Source organism: Alexandromys fortis, unplaced genomic scaffold, assembly GCF_014885135.2.
Source record: "Alexandromys fortis isolate MF-2015 unplaced genomic scaffold, M_Fortis_MF-2015_v1.1 scaffold_46, whole genome shotgun sequence".
Lineage (NCBI taxonomy): Eukaryota > Metazoa > Chordata > Mammalia > Rodentia > Cricetidae > Alexandromys > Alexandromys fortis.
The window spans coordinates 9,714,445-9,738,678 of NW_026067919.1; the positions used below are offsets into that span (position 1 = coordinate 9,714,445).

The following is a 24,234-nucleotide window of genomic DNA, read 5'->3' on the forward strand; positions in this document are numbered from 1 at the left end:
TGCCCCCTCTGGGACTGAGAGGCCTAAAAAGCTTTTCCCACCTTCTGCCAGGCACGCTGTGGAAGCGTAAAGAGCAGGCTTCAGGTGGTGCAGGCTGTAAGCCCCTGGTCTCCCTTAGAACGGTGGCTAGGGGTGGGGTGGGGGCGGGGAGAGAAGCGGGATCGCTCATAGATGCTGAAGCCAGGGTGGCTCGGGATGAACAGAGACACCACAGCATTTAGTCAAAGCCAAAGTTTGGCACCGCTGCCCCTCCCATGGCTCAAACCAGCACCCAGAAGGGACCCCCTGAACTGGAATCAAAGATCAAGAGTGTTGCAGGTGTACTGCCATTCATGAACCCCGCTGATGACAGCCACAGAGGGGTAGGAAGGGTGGGGAGGCGGCACATGGAGGCTAGCTGCTGTTAGTCTGCACCATCATCCTGCCCAGCTCAGTGTCACAAGGCGCCACATCTTTCCAGTCCTTTAGCAGACTTCCAGGGAGGAAGACAGGAGGCCAAAGAAGACAGCAATGAATTCTCTGTACCTCCAGCTCTGCTCTGCAGCCGTAGGGCCCTTGAGAGCATCTTCCTTCTCGGGCACCCTGCTGGACAGTCCCAGCTCCTTCCAGCTCTGGGCAAAGCCGTGCACCCTACTATCACCTGAGTCCCACGGGTTTTGAGTGGCTGACCCTCAGGTCACGCTTTAAAAGCAAGGGTTAAGGGGTTCTGTGTGCCCTTGTACATTGGGGGGGGGTACTGCCCTACACAGGGGGAGGGTCACAGAAGAAAACAAAACAGGCCTGTCTGTGGCCCCGGGAGAGAGGGGACCTGATCCAGTGACATCTCTGATGAGTGCTAAGGAGGCTGTGCAGATGACTGTGAACATCCCAGGTCTCAGGAGGGCTTCCTTGATGATGACAAGGTCTGTTTGAGCTGGAACCCAAAGCAGGGGACAGGCAAGGTTTGGGGCGCTGCATGTAAACAGAGTCTGGTGGCCAGAACGGTATGCTTTTGGCGGTTATCAAGGACGCAGGTCCAATGGCTGCTCTTCTCTGCTCATGACGGCCACTTTCTGTGTGGTCAAGCCTTCCCCATTCTTTGCCAGGTCCTGAAGCTAACTTTCAACAAAGTCCCTGGAAAGCTGGAAGCTGGTGCTTTCTGACACTTCCTTACTCCTCTGGCAGCCAGGATCTGACTATCTCGTACCTGAGCTTGGCTGCTCCCTGCTCCCAGATAAAACTGTTGTGGAACATCATCAGAAAGGACAGGGGGGGGGGGCTGGAGAGATGGATCAGTGGTTAAGAGCATTGCCTGCTCTTCCAAAGGTCCTGAGTTCAATTCCCAGCAACCACATGGTGGCTCACAACCATCTGTAATAAGGTCTGGTACCCTCTTCTGGCCTGCAGGCATACACACAGATAGACTATTGTATACATAATAAATAAATATTAAAAAAAAATTTTTTTAAAAAAAAGAAAGGACAGAGGGAAGAAGTAGGTCCCTGACCCTGTCCTTGGCTCCGTGGTGTGGCAGAAGCCTGGACCATGCNGCATGGGCCCCATGGGCAGGGGAAATAGATAAGATCTGAGGAGTGGGTGGGGAGTTGGGTGGCAGAAGGTGGCAGGAGCAGCAGGAGAGGGGATATATAATGTTTTTAAAGATTTTTTTACATGTATGTATATCTGTGTGTGGGTGTGTGCATGTGGATGCAGGTACCAGAGGAGGCCAGAAGAGGGCATCAGAGGCTGGGGCTAGAGGCTTGGGTGCTGGGTTCCAAACTTGGGTCCTCTGAAAGAACCAGCATGCGCTTTTAACCCCTGAGCCATCTCTCCAGCCCCCAAACTACGTTTCTTTGTAAAGACAAGGTGTCAATCTGCTGTGCAGGTTGGTCTCAAACTAATGAATTCAAGTGATTTTTGTGTCTCAGCCTCTCACGCCAGGAAGACTACAGGTACACAGCCCTAAGTAGCATCCCCTTAAATACCACTTCTTGTCCCTGACAAGAAGATGACATTACAGAATCTTTCTCCATGCAAGGAGTATGGAGATGCCATAGACTTACATAGGTTTTCTTCCCCAGCGACCACCATGACCCCCAGAACAAACGGGACCATTCTTCAGGAGTTCTAAGAAGAAAGGGAGTGCAAGGACAAAGCCTCCTGCCCAGTGTCCAGGGACTGAGCCTGCCAGTGTCTCTATACACACACACATATACACACATGGCCATGTCACCACCATCAGAGCCTTGCGGGACTCATCAGGGACCCACTTCTGAGACTACCAGACCATGGAGTCACTGAGCATGCGTAGTCCCCTTCTTCCCTACTTATAAGTGTGGAGGGATCCTGCCACTGCACGCTCATTCCTTTGCGCTTCGTCGGACATTGAGCAGTCGATAGCCAGAGAGCAGCTCCAAGCTGGATCTACGCCCACCAGGCAGAACAGGCAGCCGCTGGACCAGGCTTCAGTGCTGAGGACGGAGTAGAGCTGGAACTCTGTGGACCAGTCCTGGAGCCGTCCATGCCCTTAACTTCTCTGAGAGTCTTACCATGGACTCTCCTTCAGGGCCCAGAGTCCCACCAGGCTTAACGCAGGATCCCAGCTTTACAGCCAGCACTGTCCTGCACAGCCATTGGAACAGCACTCAGATTGTCTCCACAAGAGCCCAGCTTCCGTCTGTGAGTCCCACAGTAAGTTCAGGGAGTGTGTGTGTGTGTGTGTGTGTGTGTGCAGAGACGCAAGTTCCCAGCCCTGCCTCCCACCCCCACTTTGACAGGAGAGAGAAAAGGTCTGAGCTTAAGATAAAAGACCTGGGATATCACTGAACTTCTCTGAGCTTTCCCTACAAATTGGCTGAGAAAAGAGGGTGTGGGCGATGTCTTCATCTGCAGAGATGGTGGAAGGACCAGAAAGGCAGGCACTGGTGCCATTTATTCTTTCTAGATGCCCTGTGGAAGATGCCCTATAGGAAGGAGGCATGCCCAGACTTTTGATTTATACAGGCCCGAGTGGGATATTGGTCAGGACAAAGAGCAGACCATTCCCTCTCCCTGGGAGATATTCTTCTCAGTCCCCATATACTAACCTCCCAGGACAAGGACCTCTTAGCAGGGACCCCTGAGGAGCCTAAGTTTTCTTTCTAGTGGAAAGTTTTTCTCCCTCTTTGTCAGGCTTCAATGTCAATCCTCAGTTATGTTATAGGGGTTTCAAGTCCTCCCTTGAGGCTTGCGATGGGGTGTCTGTCCCTACACTGGGAGGTCAGTGCCCAGGAGCAGGCTGTACTTAAGGTCACCCGAGCCATGTCCCTGCTCTGCAGGCCCCCATCTGTTTTGCCAACTGCCAGCAGGTGACCTAAGCCTTGCATTTAGGAGCCCAGCACCTGCAGGCATATGGGGCTTGGGGTTTTTTTTGGAAGACCTGGACTTTCTCCTACAGCTTGGTCATAGCTTTTCATCTGGACCTGAGCTTCCCCCTCTTGCCTTATTAGGAACTTACTCTTCCTTGCCAGGAGCATCTGTAGGTGATGCCCTCCTTTTACTCTCTCCACAGGCATCCGGACCTGAGGCTGCTGCTTGGGTCCCCTTCCCCACAGTCGATGTCCCAGACCATGCTCACTATACCCTGGGTACGGTGATCCTGCTGGTGGGGCTCACAGGGACGCTGGGCAATCTCACAGTCATCTACACCTTCTGCAGGTGCCTGGTTGGTGGGGCTGGGTCAAGGGCACTATGTTTATCTAGTCATGCAAATAGGGCAGAATACAATTCTTCCCAGGGCAAGTTAGGATGGGCAGAGAAGCAAGGACCATGCCTTCTCTCATAGCAGGTCTAGGCGTCAACTTTCAAGCTGGTGAAAATGGGAAAAAATAGTAGGGAACCTTGAATAACACACACATGCCCACTGGGCTTCAGGCGTACCATGAGGCAGGAAGGTACTCTAGGACCTTTAGGTCCCTGCTCATTCTACCCTGCTCTAAGTTCACCTCTGCCATCCTCTGCTCCCAGAGGAATCCTCCCTCGGCCTTGAAAAGCTTCCCGGGACACCAGGATCCTCTAACTCCCAGCATCCAGTTCTATTAGCCACCCTTGCACCCCTCCCCTTTGTCCTGCTGGTTAAAGCAGGCAGGCTAGAAAGTTAACACAGACCTCAGACTCCATCACAGACCAGTGGAAGGACTCAGCCAGCCATTTGTTCTCCCTGAGCCCCCATGTCTTCTCTGCAACACAGAACTGTGGCTTCCCCAGCACTGTGATTTCTCCTGTTTGTGCATTGATTGGAAAACGAACCCTGGCTTTGCAATTTCCTGAGCTGTGATGGGGACCAAATCCTTAGTACTCTCCTCTGGAAAGGGGGACCATCATGTCTCCCTTAGGAGCAAATCTGAAAATGAATTGTGCTCGAGGAGGGTTGTGACGGTATCTGCCCCATGGAGGAGGGTTGTGAAGGTATCTGCCCCATGGAGGAGGGTTGTGAAGGTATCTGTCCCTTGGTCAGAGTCATAGGTCTTGGGCTCTTTGCCACCTCAAGAGTGAACAGTGAAGGAGCAGGCTGAGCGGGGTAGTGCCAAACTGGGCAGCAGAAGGAGGAAGAGGAGAAAGAAGGAGAAAGGGAAGAAGAGAAGGAGGAGGCCAAGAAGATAGTAAGAAGGTGTCAGAGCAAGTGGGAAGGGTAGTCAAGGACACTGTTGGGACACTGGGGCCAGAGGATTGTCCAAGGAGACAGAGGGAGTCACACAGAGGGAATAATCCTGGGGGTGAGAAGAAGAAAGGGGTATGACCAAGAGCCAGCCTTCTGGTCTGCACCGCTGTTTCTGGAGACACTGTTCCTCACTTCACTCTGAGCTAGTCAATATTACTGGTGACACCTGCTTGACTGAGAGACACATCTTTGGTCCAAGAGCCCCAGCCAATGTCTTTTAATGTGTGTAGGGTTGTATGTGCGTGCACAACATGGTTGTGTCCCCATGGACATTTAAGCATATTAGCATGAGTGTGCATGCATATATGCATGAATAGCTGAGGGTGAGGGAAGACCTCCATAGCTCCAGAGGGACTGCGAAGCATGCCCTGCCTTCCTCTGACCTCACAGGAGCAGAGGCCTGCGGACACCGGCAAACATGTTCATTATCAACCTCGCCGTCAGCGACTTCTTCATGTCGTTCACGCAGGCCCCGGTCTTCTTCGCCAGCAGCCTCTATAAGAAGTGGCTCTTTGGGGAGACAGGTAGACACTCGGGTTTTTGTTTTGTTTTGCTTTTGCAATAGGGAGAAAGGGGTCTTAACAGGGAGGTGCCACGGCAGTGGAAGGAGGCACAGAAGAAGTGGTTTGCTCTTGCTGGGCACAGCGGGCAGCACCCTGAGTTCTGTGACTGGGTGAAGAGGAAGGTGGGATTCTGGTCTTGAGATCCCTGCCAGCCTGGCCAGACGTAGCAAGCCAGCAGGGTAGAAATGGTTCGGTCCTGTCTTCTGGGAGGCAAGGAAGAAACTGAGTTTGTTCCATCCTCTGGGAATTTCTTCCCAGGGCCTTAGGGAAGTTGGTCTACCCACAGGTTGCGAGTTCTATGCCTTCTGTGGGGCTGTCTTTGGCATCACGTCCATGATCACCCTGACAGCCATAGCCCTGGACCGCTATCTGGTGATCACACGTCCACTGGCCACCATCGGGATGGGATCCAAAAGACGGACGGCCCTTGTCTTGCTGGGTGTCTGGCTCTATGCTCTGGCTTGGAGCCTGCCGCCCTTCTTCGGCTGGAGTAAGTGGGCTGGTGCTATTGGGGTGAGGGGCAGATGGCCTGAGAGAGGAAGTTTAAAGGAAGTTTGGGTTGGCCAGCCAGCAGAGGGCCTCATGGATCACTAAGTCTCCAGTCAGGTGGGAATTCAGGGGCACCTGCCATCACTGGGGGAAGCTCAAAGTGCTTTATCAGGGACTAAGGGATCAGTCAGGGAGCCTGTCACCAAATATGGGAGCTAGTGGGTGGGGACAGAGATACATGTTTAGTGCTGGCTTTGTAGTGAGTCGGACCAGCCAGAGGCCTCAGCAGGCAGGACAAGCAGCAAGGCTTTGGCCCTGAGGATCATGACCCTGGACCCATAGAGGGGCTAGCTCCAGTCAATGCTAGCCTGGTGTCCCCGCTAGAATCAACGTGGGAGTCTCTCCTCACATCTCTCAACTGCCTCTGGCTTTCTCAGTTCTGGGCAGGGTAGGCCTATGGCTGGGGCCAGGTTGTATTTAGGAATCCCAGGCTCCACATTTGAAGCCCCTACTGAACAAGGCGCCTTGAGCAGCAGCACAGTGAAGGCTGAGCCCCTGCCCCGGCTCTCAGGTGCCTATGTGCCCGAGGGGCTGCTGACGTCCTGCTCCTGGGACTACATGACCTTCACACCCCGGGTGCGTGCCTACACGATGCTGCTCTTCTGCTTCGTGTTCTTCCTCCCCCTGCTCGTCATCATCTGCTGCTACATCTCCATCTTCAGGGCCATCCGGGAAACAGGCCGGTGAGTGTGCTGTGTGGAGCTGGACCACAGACGGTAGGGTCCCCCCATCATCCCCCCCATCAGAACATACTCAGATGCTCAGATGCGGGTGGATTAAGACCAGTGAACTCCTGTGCTTGTGGGATGAGGGCACCCAGGAAAGTCCCCAGAGACAAGATCCCCTGAGGAGGGCTCAAAGACCTCAGTCCTGGCAGCAGGAGGGCCCGTGAGGCTCAGAGAAAGGACCTTCTGGAAGTCAGAGCTGCCCGTGTAGGAAAGGATGGCCCCTCCTATATGTCCCCAGTAGCTGTGACCCTGGTACTTGCTACAACCAAGATGCAACCTCCCTAGGGCCTGTGAGGGCTGCGGCGAGTCCCCTCGACGGCGGCGGCAGTGGCGTCGACTGCAGAGTGAGTGGAAGATGGCCAAGGTGGCACTGATTGTCATCCTCCTCTTTGTGCTCTCCTGGGCTCCCTACTCTACTGTGGCCCTGGTGGCCTTTGCTGGGTGAGCAGGAGCCATAGCACTGGTCTAAGGGATTAGGGCACAGGTCCAGGTAGCCTCTCTCTCTAGCCTGACTCAAACCAGCCATCCTGACACCCTAGGTCTAGCTTGACAGCCTTACCCTCCCCAAGCGACACACCTCTCCCTACAAGGCTTATCCAGTTCCTGGAAGCCTTGGGGATATATTGAGGGAGCCCTGGCTAAACGCAGATAGATGTCTGGGGACTTTCCACCTCCTTGGAAACATGCAGATATTTCTGAGGTTCAGGTGCCTTCTTAGCCCGAGCCATAGGCGCACAATCAGAGCTGCTGCTACTCAAGAATGGACCTCTAAAGAGGTTCTCTCTAGTACCTTCTGTGGCTTGAGTCCAGTAACCATGGTACCTTCAGCAGGACGGGCATGGACTAGATTTCCAGAGTACTTTGTGAGGATGAGATTTTGGTACTTTGAGCTATTTGGGTACCAATCTTCTCGAGTAGTAACAATGCAGTCTCCTTCAGGGGCCTACCGGAAGTTTCTCTAGGACATCCAAGGGGACAGTGTACAAGATGGGGTAGGGGTTTAGCAGCATTTCTGCATGAGAGGATCTGAAGACCAGGGACAATTGAGTGACATAGAGAGGTATTGTGGACTCCACAGATTCTAAGGGACAGTGGGACCTAGCCATTGCAGGTGTGACGTATCTTATTCCCAGAACCTCACCCTCCACCATCTTTAGCTTCCTTCCTACCCACTTTAAACCAGAATCCTCACTGGCACTGCCAGTCTCTCACATGGGGCTGGTTTGGCTATGTTGGTTTAGGCTGGATGGCATGGTTTGGTCTGGGTCTGAGCAGAGTCAGCCACGGAGACCACCGCGGGTATGAATTAGGGGACCCCACACCTTCTCTGTCCTAGGTACTCACACATCCTGACGCCCTACATGAGCTCAGTGCCAGCTGTCATCGCCAAGGCTTCTGCCATCCACAACCCCATTGTTTATGCCATCGCTCACCCCAAGTACAGGTGAGGCCTCCTCCGGCCTTCAGGTCCACCTAGGGGCATGGAGGGCCTGAGCCTACAGAAGGTAGAGGTTATCTGTCTCTCTGATTTCTTATATGTGTATCAGTTGGGGGTGGGGAGTACGAACATCTTGGTGCAGCTAGCGCAGCTGCAAAGGGTCTGCAGCATGCTTCCCTCTTTCCCCCATATATTACAAGCTATCAATTGCTATCTGCGTGGAAGCCATTTTTAACTACAGCGCTAGGTCATAAGGCAGCCAGGGCAGACCCATTAGCGGTACTTCCTATGCAAAGGCGAGCTCCCAGGCTGTGACATCCTGCAAAGACCCCAGCAGGACACGCTTGCTTCCACCAAGGTCCCTGGCAGCACGCTGAGGTAATGAGGTTCCAGCCCCACTAAGAATGACAGCAAAGCACTGCCGTGGGCCCTCAGAGTTGTTTTCAGTCTGGTGATGTCAAACCCTTGTTAATCTCCTGATGCAAATCTCAGTCCATCCCGCCCATAGTACTTAGGTGTATCCACGGTGCCCATTCCCAGAGATGTGGCCTAGGGCAACCATGTTAGGATCTGAGGGGACGTCTGGTTGCTTGAACCCAGTACCCAAGGCTCTCCTTCTGTGCATACCACTCCCTGGTTCTTTTGTTAATCCCACCAACCCTGGGCATGTGTGAGTCGCTTTCACCTTTCTGTCTGTCTATCCCCATTACCAGCCTCTGTCTGTCCATTACTTGTATCAGTGTGTCCTTTCCTTTCCCCATTCATGACCCTTGGCTCTAACAAGTTACGTGACTCCTGCAGGGCAGCCATTGCCCAGCACCTGCCCTGCCTTGGCGTGCTTCTTGGAGTGCCAGGCCAGCGCAGCCACCCCTCCCTTAGCTACCGCTCTACCCATCGCTCCACACTGAGCAGCCAGTCCTCTGACCTCAGCTGGATCTCTGGACGGAAGCGGCAAGAGTCCCTGGGTTCTGAGAGTGAGGTGGTAAGGATGCTGGGCCCTCATCGGCTGGGACCTCACCTTTCCTTTTCCAACCAGACCACATATTAGACTGGGGGACACGTCACCTCTTCTAACCTCTGGTACAGCACCCTCTGTTTCAACCAGGAATACCCAGAGAGGAGATGGGCTGTCAGAAGTCACCCAGCAGTAGTCCAGTCTAAACATGGGCTTTCTAAGTCACCTCTTTCCCCATGGCAAGAGCTGACACAGGGTCCTGGTTCCTTAGCACTAAACCACCACCTTACAGGAGGTGTGAAGAGCTACATGGTGCAGGAAAGGGGGAAGTACTAGCCTGGGATCAGACCTGGTTTCAGGCCCTGATCCACCCCATCCCCACTGTGTGATCTGAGAGCCAGCGTGGCTGGACTACCCAGCTGTCTTCCACTGCTTTATCCTTGAGGCCTTCTGTTAAGCTGCAGAGCTTCCTGGGCTCTCTAAGCCATTAGTAGAAAATGGGGAGTCTGTCTTATTTGCTAACAGAGGCCTTGACTCTCATGAAGGCCACCTATCTATATACATGCTTAAGCAGACAAATACTGCCAACACCAGTAGGTACTTTCCTGGGCTTTGGTGACAACTTTGCAAATGATGTCATGGGTCCCCCTCAATGAACGCTGGTGCTGGAGCAGGAGGAGGTGTGAGCATGCTCTAAATAAGTTGTCCCTCTCACCTCAAAGTTGCTCTCCCACCTCCCCAGGGCTGGCCAGACACAGAAGCAGCGGCGGTGTGGGAGGCTGGCCAGCACACAAGTGGAAAATCTTTCTGCAGTCAAGACCTGGAAGATGGGGAAGCCAGGGCTCCTTCCAGCCTCCAGGTACCTGTCAGTCTGTGAAGGGGTAGGGAGCCAGGGCAGGTAGCCTATGAAGTGGCCAGAAAGGTAGGCTTGTGGTGTGACCAGGACTCTCAGAATCACCTCCTTCCCATACATCCCTGCTTTGCCTTACCCACTTGGAGGGCTCTGTGATTCCCAGTCATCCCTAGCAGGGCCTGAGCGTGGTCTATTACTGGGGGAGCATCCGCATGTGACTGCGTGACCATGTGTGCATGGCGTGCGGTTGGCTGTGTTGTGCCGTGACAGGTGGGGAGTTATAATCGTATGTGCTCATGAGGACATGCCGTCTGTGTCAGAGAACGGCTCGTGCATGTGTGGACCGAGTTCCTGGCATATGCTGCCTGCCACTGTGATGCCTCTGTGTTGTATGGGCGATGGGGTGTAGATGGCATTCACCTTTCTAGATGATTCTGATGCTGGACATACCCAGGGGAGGGGGCTGCAAGCTGTGTCAGTGCCCACTGCCAATGCCCCGAGCTCACCGTGTCACCCAGAACACTTGTAGCTATAAAAAAGAAGGCCAGCTGTCAGCCCCAGTGCCTATGGAAGGGAATGCTGATGGTGTTAGAGAAGGCCGTATTTTGGAACACTGGAAATGCCATGAGCACAGGCGCCGAGGCAGGCCCTCCCCCTACCCTCACCATAGCCCCTATCAGCCGCTAGGTATTCTGGGCTTCCTTAGCCACTCCAGGATCACAGGCTTCTCTGGTCTTCTGTCCGTATGCTGTTTCCCTATGAATAGCCTGCCGCTGCCTCTGCAATAGGGGAGTTCCTGCCCCCTACGTTGTATCCCAGGCACTACGCACAACCACAGAGGCCAGAGTCAAAGCCTGGTAGTGGCCTATGAAGATCAGGAAATGGCTGAAGACAATAGCTCTCCTGGATAGAGGCAGGACCATGGGGAGGGGCTTTTCGCACTGAGGGTCAGCCATCAACCTTTGCCAAACACAAGTGATAAACACTGACATCAAGTCACAAGCACACAGAGGTAACTCCCTGGGTTTCCCTAGGGGAAGGGGCTGAGCTGTCTGTGTGAACATCCTAAGTGAGTACAGTGGAGTGCAGGAGAAGGAACTTGGTGTCCTGCAACAGTGTGTGTGTGTGTGTGTTTGAGGGAGACAGAGACAGACAGAGAGAGAGACTGACTTTGGGAGTATTCAGAGAGACCCTGGAGACAACATTGGGGATGTAGAAAGGAAGAGGGGCAGGTGGTAGGAGTGGTTAACTGTGTAGGGGTCTCCAGACCCTGGGGAACAAGGATGCAGAAAGGGGTTTAGTCACCTTTGCAGTATGGCCGAGGTTCATCTGATGTGCCCCCAGGGAGGTTTTGGTGGGCACAGTAAGCCTGTGAGGTGTACTTCCTGAGGAAGCTGGTGCTACAAGGCAGGAGGAGGATGAGTGATTTAGGGCAGCAAGGATAAAGGGGGGTGCCAGCCCTCACACATGTGCGGGATTGCAGAAAAAAGATGAACTGGAGAGGGGGCATAAGAGTTTGAACCTCAGGCATCTATGAGCCTGAGAAAATCCCAGGGGTTATCCTGCAAACACCCTAAGATTTTGCTGGCTCCTTCTTTTAGGTATAGTCCTTGAGAAGGTTCACTTGCAACCTTGACCACAGCCTGGCCCTTCTACACAGTTGCCTTCACCTGTTGGTGTTCTCAGATGTGAAGAGGGATTGGAAGGCTGCCTAGAGACAAACAGATGTGTATTGTTTATTTTCAGACCAAGAGACAGCTCCCCAGCCTGGACCTCGGGATGTAGGATGCCCACCGGCCCTCCCTTCCTTCTGCTACGTGCTGAGCCCCATCACCTCCCCACCACATGCACAGACCCTGGATTATCCCCCAAGCCGGGAAGCTTTGGTGGTGTCACTGTCTCCTGTGCTACACTGGACTCAGCTCTGGCCCCTTCCCACACCGTAAAATTCCTGTTCCAAAGCGTGATCCTGCCTCCTCGGTGCAGCTGGCACACCTGGGCTCTGCCCGAAGCATGGACCCAGGCTTTCTCTCCTGCTTCACTTCCAGCAGCCTCCGCCTCTCCTTAGACACTGTATGCTGTGATTGTCCAGGCGATGACAGTAGCAATGGCACCAGGGAACACGACGTTTATTTATGAGCTGAGCATCTTGGCTAGCCTTTGTGACCAGGCCGACATCTCACCGGTTCAGAAAGTTCAGCCTGGCGTCCCCTGCTGCCAGTAGTCAAAAGCTGAACATTTACTTTCTTGGCACACCTGAAACACTTCACCCCTAGCTCTCCCATAGCATGTCACACTGTGGTCCACACTCACACATACAGGGGCACTGGCAGGCACATCGGTACCTATCTGTATGTACACACGGAATACAGGTATGCACACCCTGCCCTTCCTGATCATTTTATGTCGGTGATCTAAGTTCCTTCCAGATGTGGATCTGACAGAGCACAGGAAAATAAAAAGCAGGGTTTCTTGTGGTAAACATGTCTACTGGTGCTTCCGTGGAGAAGAGACGAGGCCTGGTCTCCTTGCCTCCAGCAACTTCCTTTTCTGTTCCCTAAGGACTCTCACTCCTGAAAATCCATTTCAGCCTGGAGGGGAGCAAATTAGAGGAGGGATAAAGGTCAGTTTAGCCTATCCCCTCCTCCCCAGGGAGGTGTGGAGCTCTGCCCAGCCCATGAGTGCCAGCTGCTCTCCAACTGGCTTTGGGTCTCCCAGGGGAGGTAGAGGGAGGCTGGCCTTCCCCTTCAAAAGCATCTTCTCAGCCCACTCCCTTACCCAGAAGCAAGCCATCAAGCAGTGCCAGAGTCCAGAGAAAGAGCCTTCAGCTCCAGGTACAGCCTTACTGGGCCTCCAGGTCCAGGGTCAGCCTCGCTGGGCCTCCAGGTCCAGGGTCAGCCTCTCTGGGGCTCCAGGTCCAGGGTTAGCCTCTCTGGGGCTCAGGTCCAAAGTCAGCCTCACTGGGGTTCCAGTCAAGGGTAAGCCTTGTTGGGGCTCCAAGTCCAAAGTCAATCTTTCTTGGGGCTCCAAGGTCAGCCTCACTGGGGCTCTAGGTCCAGGGTCAGCCTCTCTGGGGCTCTAGGTCCAGGGTCAGCCCTTTCTTTATGGTTATGTGTGGCTGGATCTTCCCCAGCTGGGAAGGAAAGATAGGTCTGGGGGACAAGGATAGAGCTAGGGATATATGGGATAATGCAGAGAATGGGATGGGATGGGTTAGTGCAGAGATGTGAAGAGATGGGATGGGATGGGATGGGATGGGATGGGATGGGATGGGATGGAAAGGGATGGGATGGCATGGGTGGAATGGAATGGGAAGGGGAGAGAGACAGAGTTCTAACCTCCTAGCCCATGAAGGTGGAGTTGCATGGAACAAAAAGGAGGTGGTGAGACCAAGGGAAAGAGTACAAGTCCCCTCCCCCTGCCAGCTTCTCCCACCTGCTATTTTTGTGACCTTGAACCAATCACCAAGCAACCTGTAACATCAGTGATCTTATGCATCCCACATACGCCAGGCTGGGTGAGGGGAGCCTGGAGATGTAGCAACTAGGAAATTGCTCACATCCAGGCCTGCATCGAGTCCTCCAGGCGAGCGTCTTTGAGAGGGCCAGCAAGAGACCACACCACAACCTATCTTCCTCAGTTTCCTAAGCTGGGAGCCAGAGTGAACCTCTATCTCCAGACTCCATGAGATCTGAAGAGATCATGAGTCTCTCTTGGTGGAAGGCGGGCTTCTAGGACATCTTAACGCAAATGTCATGCTGACTGAAGCCCCAAGGGGCCAAGGCCCCCACCCAGGGCACTCTGTCTCTGGGGTGTAGGCTAAGGATGCCACACATGCTTCCTGCCCCTTCTGACTCTGTGTCCTAGCAGCTGAACAAATGGCACTTCTCCCCTACCCGCTGCCATTCCTGCGCAAAGGGCACGGAGCCTGGCGTGCAGCGCTGGCAGCTGTAGCTTTCCATGTTCCTGTCAAGTTTTCCAGGGCACAAATGAGACAGGCGAGCCAGGAATAACTGCCTGGGCCCCAGAGGGTCTACAGGGCTGGGACAACACCAGACCCAGCTTCAGACCTTTTCCCGAGGGGTCAAGCAGCACCCGCTACTCCAGGCCAGGGCTTTGGGTGATGTCCATAGCCACTAGGAGCCCATTATCAGACATGAGTACCATTTACAGGAGCCCAGGCGCCAATGGATCCTGTGTCCATTCCCTGTGTGACCTTGGAGGATGTGTTTAACTTCTCTGAACCTCAGCTCTTACAGTCCAAGGTAGCAGCCACTTAGGACCCCAAGGAAATGGTTGTGAAGAGCCCTTTTCTGAACTTGACCGTGTTCAAAGTACTGCCATGACATGGCCATTTTTATGTCTGGTCCTGTAACATCAAAGTGAGCTGGGAGCCAATCAGCAGTCTTCTGAACTGAAAGTTTTGCAGACCTGTGGAGTATAAGCCAAGTCCAAGGCCCCTCAGGGCCCCACAATGGATAAGGTGCCAACTCATGGTCCTTACCAGGAACAACAGACTAACAGAACCCCTACCCAGAAGAGAATCTAGATTGGACCCACCGACTAAAACAAGGGTGTGTGGGCTCCGCAGAGGGCACAAAGAGGGTCAGTCCTCCCTGCTTGCCCCTCAGGGATGGGTGTTCTGGGTGCCTGACACCCCTCCCCAGGGACTATATTAGCCATGTGAGTCATGGTGGACTGGCTGGGAGGCCACAGGCAGGCGGGCCGAGTGTAGGGTTACAGTCCATTTATGGGCGCAGCAAGGGCAGATATCAGTGTCGATGGCATTCTCTCCCAGCTATTCTTAGGAGCCTCCCAGGAGCTCTGCACAGCCTGGCCAGGCAGCAAGGGACACAGCAGGCAAGGCCAGGGGTCGGGGTCCTGCGACCAGGAACAGAGATAGGAGCAAAGAAATGGTCTGGAAAGGTGGGGTTCGTGCGTGTCCCCTAACCTGACTCTGTACGATTTGTCTGCAGAGGAAGCCGCTGCTGTCAACACCAGAATGTCTTACAGTGTGACTCTGACTGGGCCTGGGCCCTGGGGCTTCCGTCTTCAGGGAGGCAAGGACTTCAACATGCCCCTCACTATCTCCCGGGTAAGTGTACATTGTCCACAGCGTTATTTCCAAAGGGGCAGGGCATTCTTGGAAGGGGGCTCGTTCATGTCCATCTCTCTATCAGCCAGTCAGTCTGTCTTCCCTAAGGCTCTTGGAAAGCAGAGCCTGCCCTATTCCTGGTCTGAAGCCTAGGACTGGGCTGGTCTGATGTTGGCCATAGCTGAACTTGCTCACCCCAGCTTGTTCCCTGGACTTTGCCTGTCTAAGCGAGACGTTATGGGCAGATAGCTGGCATTTTGAGCAGAGGGGAAATGCTGATCTTGCAAAGGGGGTGGGCTTGTGAGCAGAGAATGTGGGGCCTTCTTAAGCCCTTCCCTAGCAGGGTAGGCTTGGGGTATTTCCAAGCTTCAAGTCCCTTCCTAAAAGCAGGCAGTTGCTAAGGAGAGAGCATTCTTAGCATAGGGAAGGCAGGCAACAGGTAGGTAGATGGACACATTTTTTTGCCAACTGCCCTGTTGTCATGATATAAGTCCAGGCTAGACTGGTTGCTGGGCTCTAGTGTCCCCAGACCCAAGACACCAGCCCCTCCTATCCCTGCCATAGTGGGCCTGGCAGAAACCTTACATCACCTGGCTCTTGGGTTAAACCTGTATTCCTCACTTGAGCCCAGGGATGCCTGTCTTACGGCTTTGCTTGGCTGCGACAATGCCCTCTGGGTCCTGCAGGATGTAGTGAGAAACAGCACTGCCCATGGGAATGGCACCAAGCATCAGGTGGTATGAGGGCGGTTCCATTGTGTAGGAGAAACTGAGGCCCAGAGATAAAAGGTAGACATATTTGAGAGGAAAAGTGGAAGGTCTTTAATTATTACTGTAGTCCAAGCCCCTAGGCCATAGCTGTTGCTATCTGCTCAGTATTTGTTAAATAGGGCACCCTATAAGTCCTGGTAGATCTGGGACTGAAGGTCCCATGGCTTAAGGGCTGAGAAGCATACAGGGAACAAGTATAACCTGCTTGGTGGCTGAGCCCCTGGCAGGACTGATCTGGGCTTAAGGGGAAGGGTGAGACTCCAGGATGTCACTGTGAAGTTAGAGGCTGGAATCTGGCATGGTTGGATTGCCGTTTCTTCCACAGAGCAGCAGAGGCTTGCCTTGGACCTGGGGCTAGCCCTCCGTGGTAGCTGAGAAGCCTGGAAAGTGCCTGACAGACGGGCAGGGCCCAGTACTTCCACTGAAGTGGTCTTGACCCTCAGACCACCTCCAAGTTAGACATTTAGAGTGGCCTTTGGGGAAGGACAAGGTCCCTCCCCTCTCAGCTGCAGATCTGAAGTCTCTGCCCTCCAGACCTACTGCCCTGAAAACCATGGGGCCCTTGCTAAGAGGACACCCTAAACCGTGTAGATTCTGCTTGACAATGCAGTGACGTCGGGATGAGAGTTCAGTGGTTACCCCCAACCCCAACCCCGGCTCTGCACAGTGCCCACTCCTGAAGCTATATGTTTCCTCCCTGTATAAGACAGGGCCTCTCGCATCGTCCTCGTGTGCCCGCTGGTCTCCTATGCCTAGGATTGAGCCCAACATCCCCAAGGCTCATTGCTGGTGCTCCCTGCTCCATCTAATGGGAACAAATTCATCTCCAGGATCAGTGGTACCCAGAAAAGCCAATGACCTCACTCAGGACCTATGTACCACCTGGCCCCAGATGGCCAGGGCTTAAATGGGAGCACAGAGGTTTTAAACTAGACAGCAGAAAGAATGTCCTCATTCAAAGAGAGGGCAGTTGGGGTGCACTGGAAGCTAAAGCTAGGGAGACATTTAAACATAGAAGCCAGGGCAATGGGAGATCAGCTCACTTCTGATCCACACCCCAAATCACCTGGAGCAAGTTGGCCTGAGCAATGGTGTTCAGGTATTGCAGTCTTCTGAGAAATACAACTAGTGCGCTACAGATACCATGGGTTTGGCATCCCAGGCTTGGGCATTTCAGGCCCAGTGCTGACTGCGAACGCTAGGCCTTTGGCATTTGCTGCCGCGGCTTACCTCCGGACCAGAAACAGTTTGCTCACAGAGACACAAGGCCAGGACTCTGCCCAGCTTCATCAGTCCCCTGCTCTGGGGACAGTCACTGCAACTGTGAGGGGTGATCAGGCGAGAAGTCTGGGGTTACCAACTCGGAGCCCAGCAAACTGAGGCTTGCACGGGATAGAGGTGCCCATGGGTAGCATGCACACATTCTGACACAGCCTAACTTTCATGCCTGCTCCTTTGCCTGTCAGTCTGGGCACTGGTGGAAGCTGGCCTCTCTCAAAAGCAGGTATGTGTTTCTCCCAGGAAGAGCAGCTGCCAACTGCATGCTGGGAGAAAGCTTGGATATCACCTTGCCTACGGCCTCCACACATACACTATGGTATCAACCTGAGCAGGAGATCTCCAAGACCCTCATTCGGTGAACTTAAGCCTGAGAATCTGCAGAGATGGGGTTCAGGAGGGACACCCTAGGGTGGAGGGCAAATGCCTTTATTTATCCTAGACAGGTGCAGAGGCCTGCAACCTGAGCTGGCCTCTCCCCTCCCCTCTCCCACCTTAGCCAATTCTCCAGGAAGCACAGTTGAGGGAGCAGATCAACAGGCCCAGTCCGTACCAGGGCCCCTGCCTCTGGCCAGATGCTGGAGCTAGGTGTGGTACCTTACCCCTTCATGGCTGTGGTATCCTCCGCCTTAGGAAGGAAGCAAATGTCTTTATTCAATTCTAACACAGCCTCAGTGGTCTCGCCTATGAAATGGGAAAATGCTGTCCGTGTGTGTGTGTGTGTGTGTGTGTGTGTGTGTGTGTGTGTGTGGAAAGGAGGCTGGCTATGAGGCTAGTGTGTGAGGGGGTTGTGGGCTGCGTCAGGTCTGCCTCCTTACTGGAAGGCCTCTGCTCTCAGGACCTCCATCCTACCTGGCAGGCTCGCCTGGGCCATAGTCCAGAAACCATCTGCCTCTCCTCCAGTTTCAGCGTCAGTATTACTTGACTCTCCCAGCTAAGGTGGGGACACCGAGAGCAGAGGACCCTTGGGAAGAGAACAGAGGACAGTCTGAAACTATTCTGGGGGTGGCTATGCTGGCGATTCCTGGAATTCCCAGGCCCCTGGAGCACGGTGTCTTGAGCTGTTCTCGGCAGCGCCTATCAGTGCTGACAGGCCAAGCTGTTTATAGCCCTGTTGAAGGTCAGGCAACCATCTAGCTAGCTACCCAGCAGCGAAGATAAGAAACTGTCCTAGCTGGAGACTGCATTCTTAGAGGCGCATCTCTCCAGATCCTCCTGAGACTCAGCCTCACCTCTGACCCCTCGAAGGTCCTGATGGCAGCAGACCAGAGGCCCACTAGGTCGTAGGAGGGGGCCCTTGTAGGTCCCTAAACCAGAACACGAGGCAAGGGCAAGTCTATGGGCAGACAGGAAGGGGGCAGATGCTGGATGGAGGCTATGAGGACAGCAGATACGAGAAGTATGTAGGCACCAGGGACAGAACAGGGGGAAATCCCCCAGTTGTGACGATCCTCCAGTCCTTACTTCCAGGCTTCCATTCCCAAACATGGCTTCTCCACTCTGCTGGAGCCAGATTCCTGCTTTCATGGGAACCACTTTTGGAAGCATGAAGCGGATTTTTCAGAGCTAAGTACACACAAGAACACTGCCAATTTGTTAGAGAAGCAGAAGAGGAACAGTGTTGGAACCTGGGGAAAAGAGAAGAAGACCTGCAAAACACACACACACACACAGCGGGGGGGGGGGGGGGGCTGAGGGGGTGAGGGGTGGGATGCAGAGGAGTGGGTACTGTGGCACAGGGGGGAAAGAGTTAAAACGAGAACTTCTGGGACAAGCAAAGCAGGGCGTAGCAGAGTCTGGCTTATTTATACGCCAGAGTTGGAATAGAAGCTGAAGCCACTAAGAGACAGAAGTTTCCAGAAAAAGGGCAAGAGCTGAAGCAAGACCCCAGTGGAGGCCAGATGGGAAAAGAGCCATCCTGGCACATGGTAGTTGAATCCCACAGAGTTAAAATGCACTTAAGACTTCAAGGGGAGTCCCTGCCAGACTTCAGAGAAGGGCCTGGGAAGGTTCCACTCCTTCTGGGCCTGTTACCTGCCCTTAGCCAGCCCCACCACACCTGGCAAGTCGCACAGAGAATGAGGGAAAGGTCTGCGTGCTTCTGAATATGGGGAGGAATGTTAGAAAGTTCTGTAGAGCCCGGCGACCCCAGAGAGGCCACCAGCTGTCCTCTCCACTTCCAGGGAGCTAGCGGGTCAGGAGGTCATGGCATGGGAACTTTCAGACCCTGCATGGCACTTTCTTTCCCTGGAACCCTGGACAGAATCCCTGCAACTCTGCCACACCCTTCTAGGAATAGCAGGCTCGCTCAGGACTAGTCATTGGGGCTGACCCCCTGCCTTCCACCTTCGGTCAACTCTGTCTTGTTTCTCATGGAACCCTGGGGTACAGCCATACTGGTCACATACCTGCTGTCCTCCAGTGTTATCCTTGACTTTTCTGGAGCTTTTAGGGAGAAGGGGGTTGGGACCAGAACTCAAGCCCCTTGAAGTGGAGATCCTTACATCACACCCTATTTAATGATGTAATCCTCATGAGGTGTCAGAGAAGAAGGCCTCGTCCTGTGCTCTGCACACTCACCGGATTGTGTGACGTTTCAAGCAAAGCTGCGTTAAGTTGATCCGTTCCATTGTCCACACACTTTCCTCTGTCGCCTTCCTCCTAGGCATGGCAGTGGTCATGATGTCAGCTGCCCTTGTACTGCCTCTGGAGAACAGGTTGTGCCTTGCTAATCAGATGTGTCCTCTTGGCCACCATGGCACTCATTTCTCTATTATCCTTGCCCGGATGACACATTTGAGGGTCTAGAAATGGAATATTCTGGGCACAAGGTGGGGGCAGTGTTTAAGAAGACTCCCAGGACTTCAGAGGTTGTTGAAGCAGTTGGCAAGGGAGGGCCCTTTGAGTCTTGTCATGACCCACGTGGTATAGGACAGTGCTTCTGGGACCAGTGATGTGGTATGGGGTCCCCTAGGGTCATGGCCCAGCAACCATGGGCCGAGTGGCTAATTCTGGCCCAGTTCGTCCTTGGTGCCCCACCTTGCGGCCCTTCTAGGCCCTACTTAGTGTTCAGATCCACAGTAAAACGTGATTGTTGGCTTCGAACAATAGAAAAACTAGGTGTAAACAAAACACCCATCCAGAGAGGACTTTAAATGCTCAAAGAGGTATAGAAAGACTTTTTATTTTGGAAGAAAATATCTCCAAGAATGTGTATGCTCTGAGTCTTTTCTAGGAGGAAGTTAACAGAGAAAGGAGGCTTTAAAGTTAGAGAAGAGATTTGCTGAAACTAAACCTTTTCATGAGCCCTGGGCTCTAGGCAATGGTCCGACAGTGCGGGTCCCCTCCCCCAGCCTGCTGAGGCTGCTCCTGTGCTGGAGGGAAGGGATCTGATGGTCCTTGTCTGTCTTTAGCATCCCTGCCTCCATCTGGCCTCCTTCTCTAAAAACACTGGAGCAGAAAAGAACATCTCCGTATATGCGACTACCCCACCCCCACTCAGGGGACTCTGGGCCCTGCTTAGGGCAGCCAAAGGCCAGGCCAGCTGAGCCCTGATGGGCAGACACAGATGCAGGGAGAGCGACGCCAGGGACAGGGGGATCCAGCTTGGTGGCTCCCTCTGGAATGTTTGGCTACTGACCAGGCCCCTGGAACAAGGATTACCCCCCAGCCCACGCCGGAGGATATCAGGGCCAGGCTCAAGGAAGGATAAGTACAAGTTGGCCATGCCCTAGGGAGAAATATGCCACCAGGCAGCTCTAAAGATATGGCATTCCTGATGGCCTGCAGCTGGCACTGGCTGATCAGGCCCAGCCTCCCTTGGATGTCATTCTGTTGCCCTTGCTTAGACTTTCATCGTGATCTGAGCACTCCTGGCAGTGTCTCTTCTGGCTGTGAAGCTCAGCCCTTCTGTGTGGGATTGGTAGCTGCTCCTCTGTGCCTTACCCCGAAGCTATTTGCTGCCGGGAACAAGTCCTTCTCTATAGATGGTTAGAAGCATTGGGGGAATCCTTCTGTAGAGATGTCCTGCGATGGAAAGAGAGCATTTTAGGGGATGACATACCACAGGGCAGCTTTACTAGGAGATATCTTTCCCTGGGGATGTCCTGCCACAGGGTAGCCAGTTCTGGGACGCAGGCAGTCCACAAGGAGAGCAGGGCACTGGAAACGTTACCCTGGGTGTTTCCATGTCTTTGAAGGGCTCCTACAGATGGCTTGGCGGATGGAGAGTGGGGAGAGTGATGTGGGATAAAGAGAAAGTGGGGACGTTATGGCTGGACAGTGATGAGGAGAATTGAAAGTTCATATTTTTTCATCTTAAAGATTGCTATAGGGAATTGTTAGAGATAGCACAGCCTTGCATGGAAAGGCAGGAGGACGGGTGTACTTTCTGCATAGCAGCAAGAAGCCTCTTGTCCAGAAAAGTATCTTGGTTTTTTCCTTGTTCTCTCTCTCTCTCTCTCTCTCTCTCTCTCTCTCTCTCTCTCTCTCTCTCTCTCTCTCTCTCTCCCGTGTGTGTGTGTGTGTGTGTGTGTGTGTGTGTGTATAGACAAGAAGATAACTTTGGGTATTGTACCTCAGAAGTCATTCACCTTGGTTTTTGAGAGTGGGTCTCTCATTGAACTGGGGCTCGCCTACTCAGATAGGCTGGCTGGTCATCAAGTCCTGGGGAAGTCTCTGCCTTCCCAGCACTGGGATTACAAGTGTACACTCTCCTGACACCTGTTTTTTAGCTGTGTGTCAGGGCTCGAACTCGGGTCTTTCTGCTTGTGCAGCGAACACTTAACAGCCCGAGCCACCTCCCCTGCCTCTGTCAGTACTTTTCACCTCTGCATTTAAGACAGCAACATGGGGACCCTGTGGTGATGGGATAGGAGATAAGGATGCTCCTACGATGCTCCTCTGGCAGCTGGAGAGTGGGCTTTGCAAATCAGATGTGCTTACTTGGACTTTCATTTCTCTGTAGTTCTTGCCTGGCAATTTGAGGTCCGGAAGGGGAATGTTCTGGGCACAAGGTGGGCAGTGTTTGAGAAGACACCTGGAGTGGGGTGTGGTGGCGCACGACTTTAATCCCAGCACTTGGGAGGCAGAGGCACGTGGATCTTGATGAGTTTGAGGCTAGCCTGGTCTACAATGTGAGTTTCAGGACAGCTGAGGTTTTACAGAGAAACCTTGTCCCACGGAGAAAAAAGAAAGAAAGAAGACACCAGGGACATCAAAGGTTTGTGAGCAGCAGTTGGCAAGGGAGGGCCCTTTCGGTGTTGTGGTCATGACCCCCAGGGTGTAGGACCAGCTCTGGGACCAGTGGCATGACCACAACAAAATGGTTCATCTTCTGGGCACAGTGACCGCAGGGCACCTTGATTTGTACACAGTTCCCTCTAAGGAACCTGGAAGGAGGCTTCCATCTATGCTCAGAGCTTGATCAGAGACCCACACAGGCTTGGCACACGGAACACAGGACTGTCCCTCAGGTCATCTGTGATTGCCTTCAGTGATGGCTCCTAGACCTTAACCCAAATCCAGATGCTGATTGTATTAATGGCTAGTCTTACTCCCGCATCATAGCCAGGAAGGTGGGTAGGATGTGGCCAGAGATGCCGAGAGAACTAGCAGGTAGGCACGTCAGAGGACAAAGCTCAGAGAAAGCCTCCAGCCATCTGGGCAATGGAGGGGGTGCTTACAGCCTCCTCTTTCCTGCGATGTCATTGATGATAAGGCCTGTGTCACATCCCACGTGGCATCATAGAGGGACTCCCTACTGTCACAGGATCAGCTCCTAAAATACATTTATGCGTAAGTACCGCACACTAACAGATAGTTCCACCCTGCTTGCCTTCTCAATCAGTAACCATTTATAATGGAAAAAAATGAACAGGTTCATGTGATATTCTCAGGGACTGAGACATTCCATTGGGAGTCATAGAAACTGAGGCTAATCTATAGTAACATCTCATGAGCTATGCTTCAGAGTAGGGCTGCTAATGTCCCTATGGCCGTTCCACTAAACCACTATAAATTCTGTCACTGGACCTTCTGGAACTTTACATCTCAGATGATAATTTGGTATCATGTATGATGCCCGCAAAAGTTCAGTGTGAGCTACCATAGCTTCCCAAGTAATAGAGGGTGTAACTTTCCCAACATCCCGTGAAGTGTCTTCAGATTGGAGTCTCAATGGCATCCTGTGTGGTCAAAGATGGAGTCTCTAGGCAAATATTTTTGGTGGACAGTGGGGCACAGGAATTAGGAACTAGCTTCATAATTATGTTTTTCCTTCCAGAGGTATGCAGGTAGCCAAAGAGCCATAAAAGCCTGCCACACTTCACGGCCTGCCCGGTTCTCACCCAAACAGGGCTGATGGCTCTGATGGTTTTCTGTGCACCTGTCCTCGGTAGCATAAAGCACCTGGTGCTTGGATGCTTTTGTGAGGGGGCATTTATGGCTGCACTTTGGTCTGACAATGCCTGGGGGCAGGGAGGTGCTAATTCCTACCCTCATCTCCACAACTTTGTGGGGTGCAGGGCTAATATGTTAATTGGTATAGTTCTCAACCATCAGTGGCCTAGCGCAGAGGTAATGTATTCCTCATTTAGAAACCTGACGTACCATCTCTGCTCCTGGTAGTGACTCTGGGGTCCAGGCCCCTTCCTGTCAACCACTTGGCTGTACTCCTCTTGAGCATATGCATTTAGTCAGTCAACAAGCACTATGCAGGATTCTATGATGGTTGCTGGGGAAAGACCTGGTGGTGGTATGTGTTCCTTCCACCAGTATTCCACTGGTCAAAGCTGGTCCCTTGATGGCTGTCAAAAAAGTCCTAGTGGTAGCCATGTAATGAAGAGGAAGCAGTCTTGGTGAGCAGCCAGGGCCAGTCATTGGGAATCAATGGCAGGATGGGTATCAGCTGGATACTACAGGCGATCCTTCCCTGACTCCCCTTCTTCTGCCGTTTTAACCAGATCACTCCCGGCAGCAAGGCAGCCCAGTCCCAGCTCAGCCAAGGCGACCTTGTGGTGGCCATTGATGGCGTCAACACGGACACCATGACCCACCTGGAGGCCCAGAACAAGATCAAATCGGCCAGTTACAACCTGAGCCTCACCCTGCAGAAGTAGGTGGAAGCCCTCCAGAGGAGGGGACGCAGCTTTGGTGTGGGCATGCGATGGGGACAAAAGAGAGATCGCCTTCAGCATTTGTGCAGTCTAGCCCTGTGCGGCAGAATCATGGGAAGGAGGGGCTAAAGTGATGGTCAAGCTGTTGTTGCCTCCCTTTAAGGAAGTGCTGAGTCAGAGAGCATGGCCACAGTGCCACAGGTACAGGGAGG

General features: G+C 53.3%; 2 protein-coding genes across 9 annotated transcripts in view; both read left to right on the forward strand.

Moving 5' to 3' along the window:
* Positions 1–2,072: 2,072 nt before the first annotated feature.
* Opn4 (opsin 4) lies at positions 2,073–12,216 on the forward strand. Its single transcript, XM_050140688.1, has 10 exons — positions 2,073–2,670; positions 3,530–3,675; positions 5,069–5,202; positions 5,528–5,731; positions 6,302–6,473; positions 6,804–6,959; positions 7,855–7,962; positions 8,758–8,938; positions 9,654–9,770; positions 11,511–12,216. The coding sequence occupies exons 1-10, from the start codon at positions 2,530–2,532 to the stop codon at positions 11,547–11,549; spliced, it is 1,398 nt and encodes a 465-aa protein (XP_049996645.1). The 5' UTR covers positions 2,073–2,529; the 3' UTR covers positions 11,550–12,216.
* A 2,341-nt stretch (positions 12,217–14,557) lies between these two features.
* Positions 14,558–24,234, forward strand: part of Ldb3 (LIM domain binding 3) — a 57,365-nt gene continuing 47,688 nt past the window's right edge. For all 8 annotated transcript variants that reach the window (XM_050140727.1, XM_050140730.1, XM_050140728.1 and 5 more), the window contains exons 1-3: positions 14,558–14,624; positions 14,741–14,859; positions 23,870–24,021. In XM_050140727.1, coding sequence (XP_049996684.1) covers positions 14,767–14,859; positions 23,870–24,021 — 245 coding nt within the window. In that variant the 5' untranslated portion in view covers positions 14,558–14,624; positions 14,741–14,766. The remainder of the gene's footprint in view (positions 14,625–14,740; positions 14,860–23,869; positions 24,022–24,234) is intronic.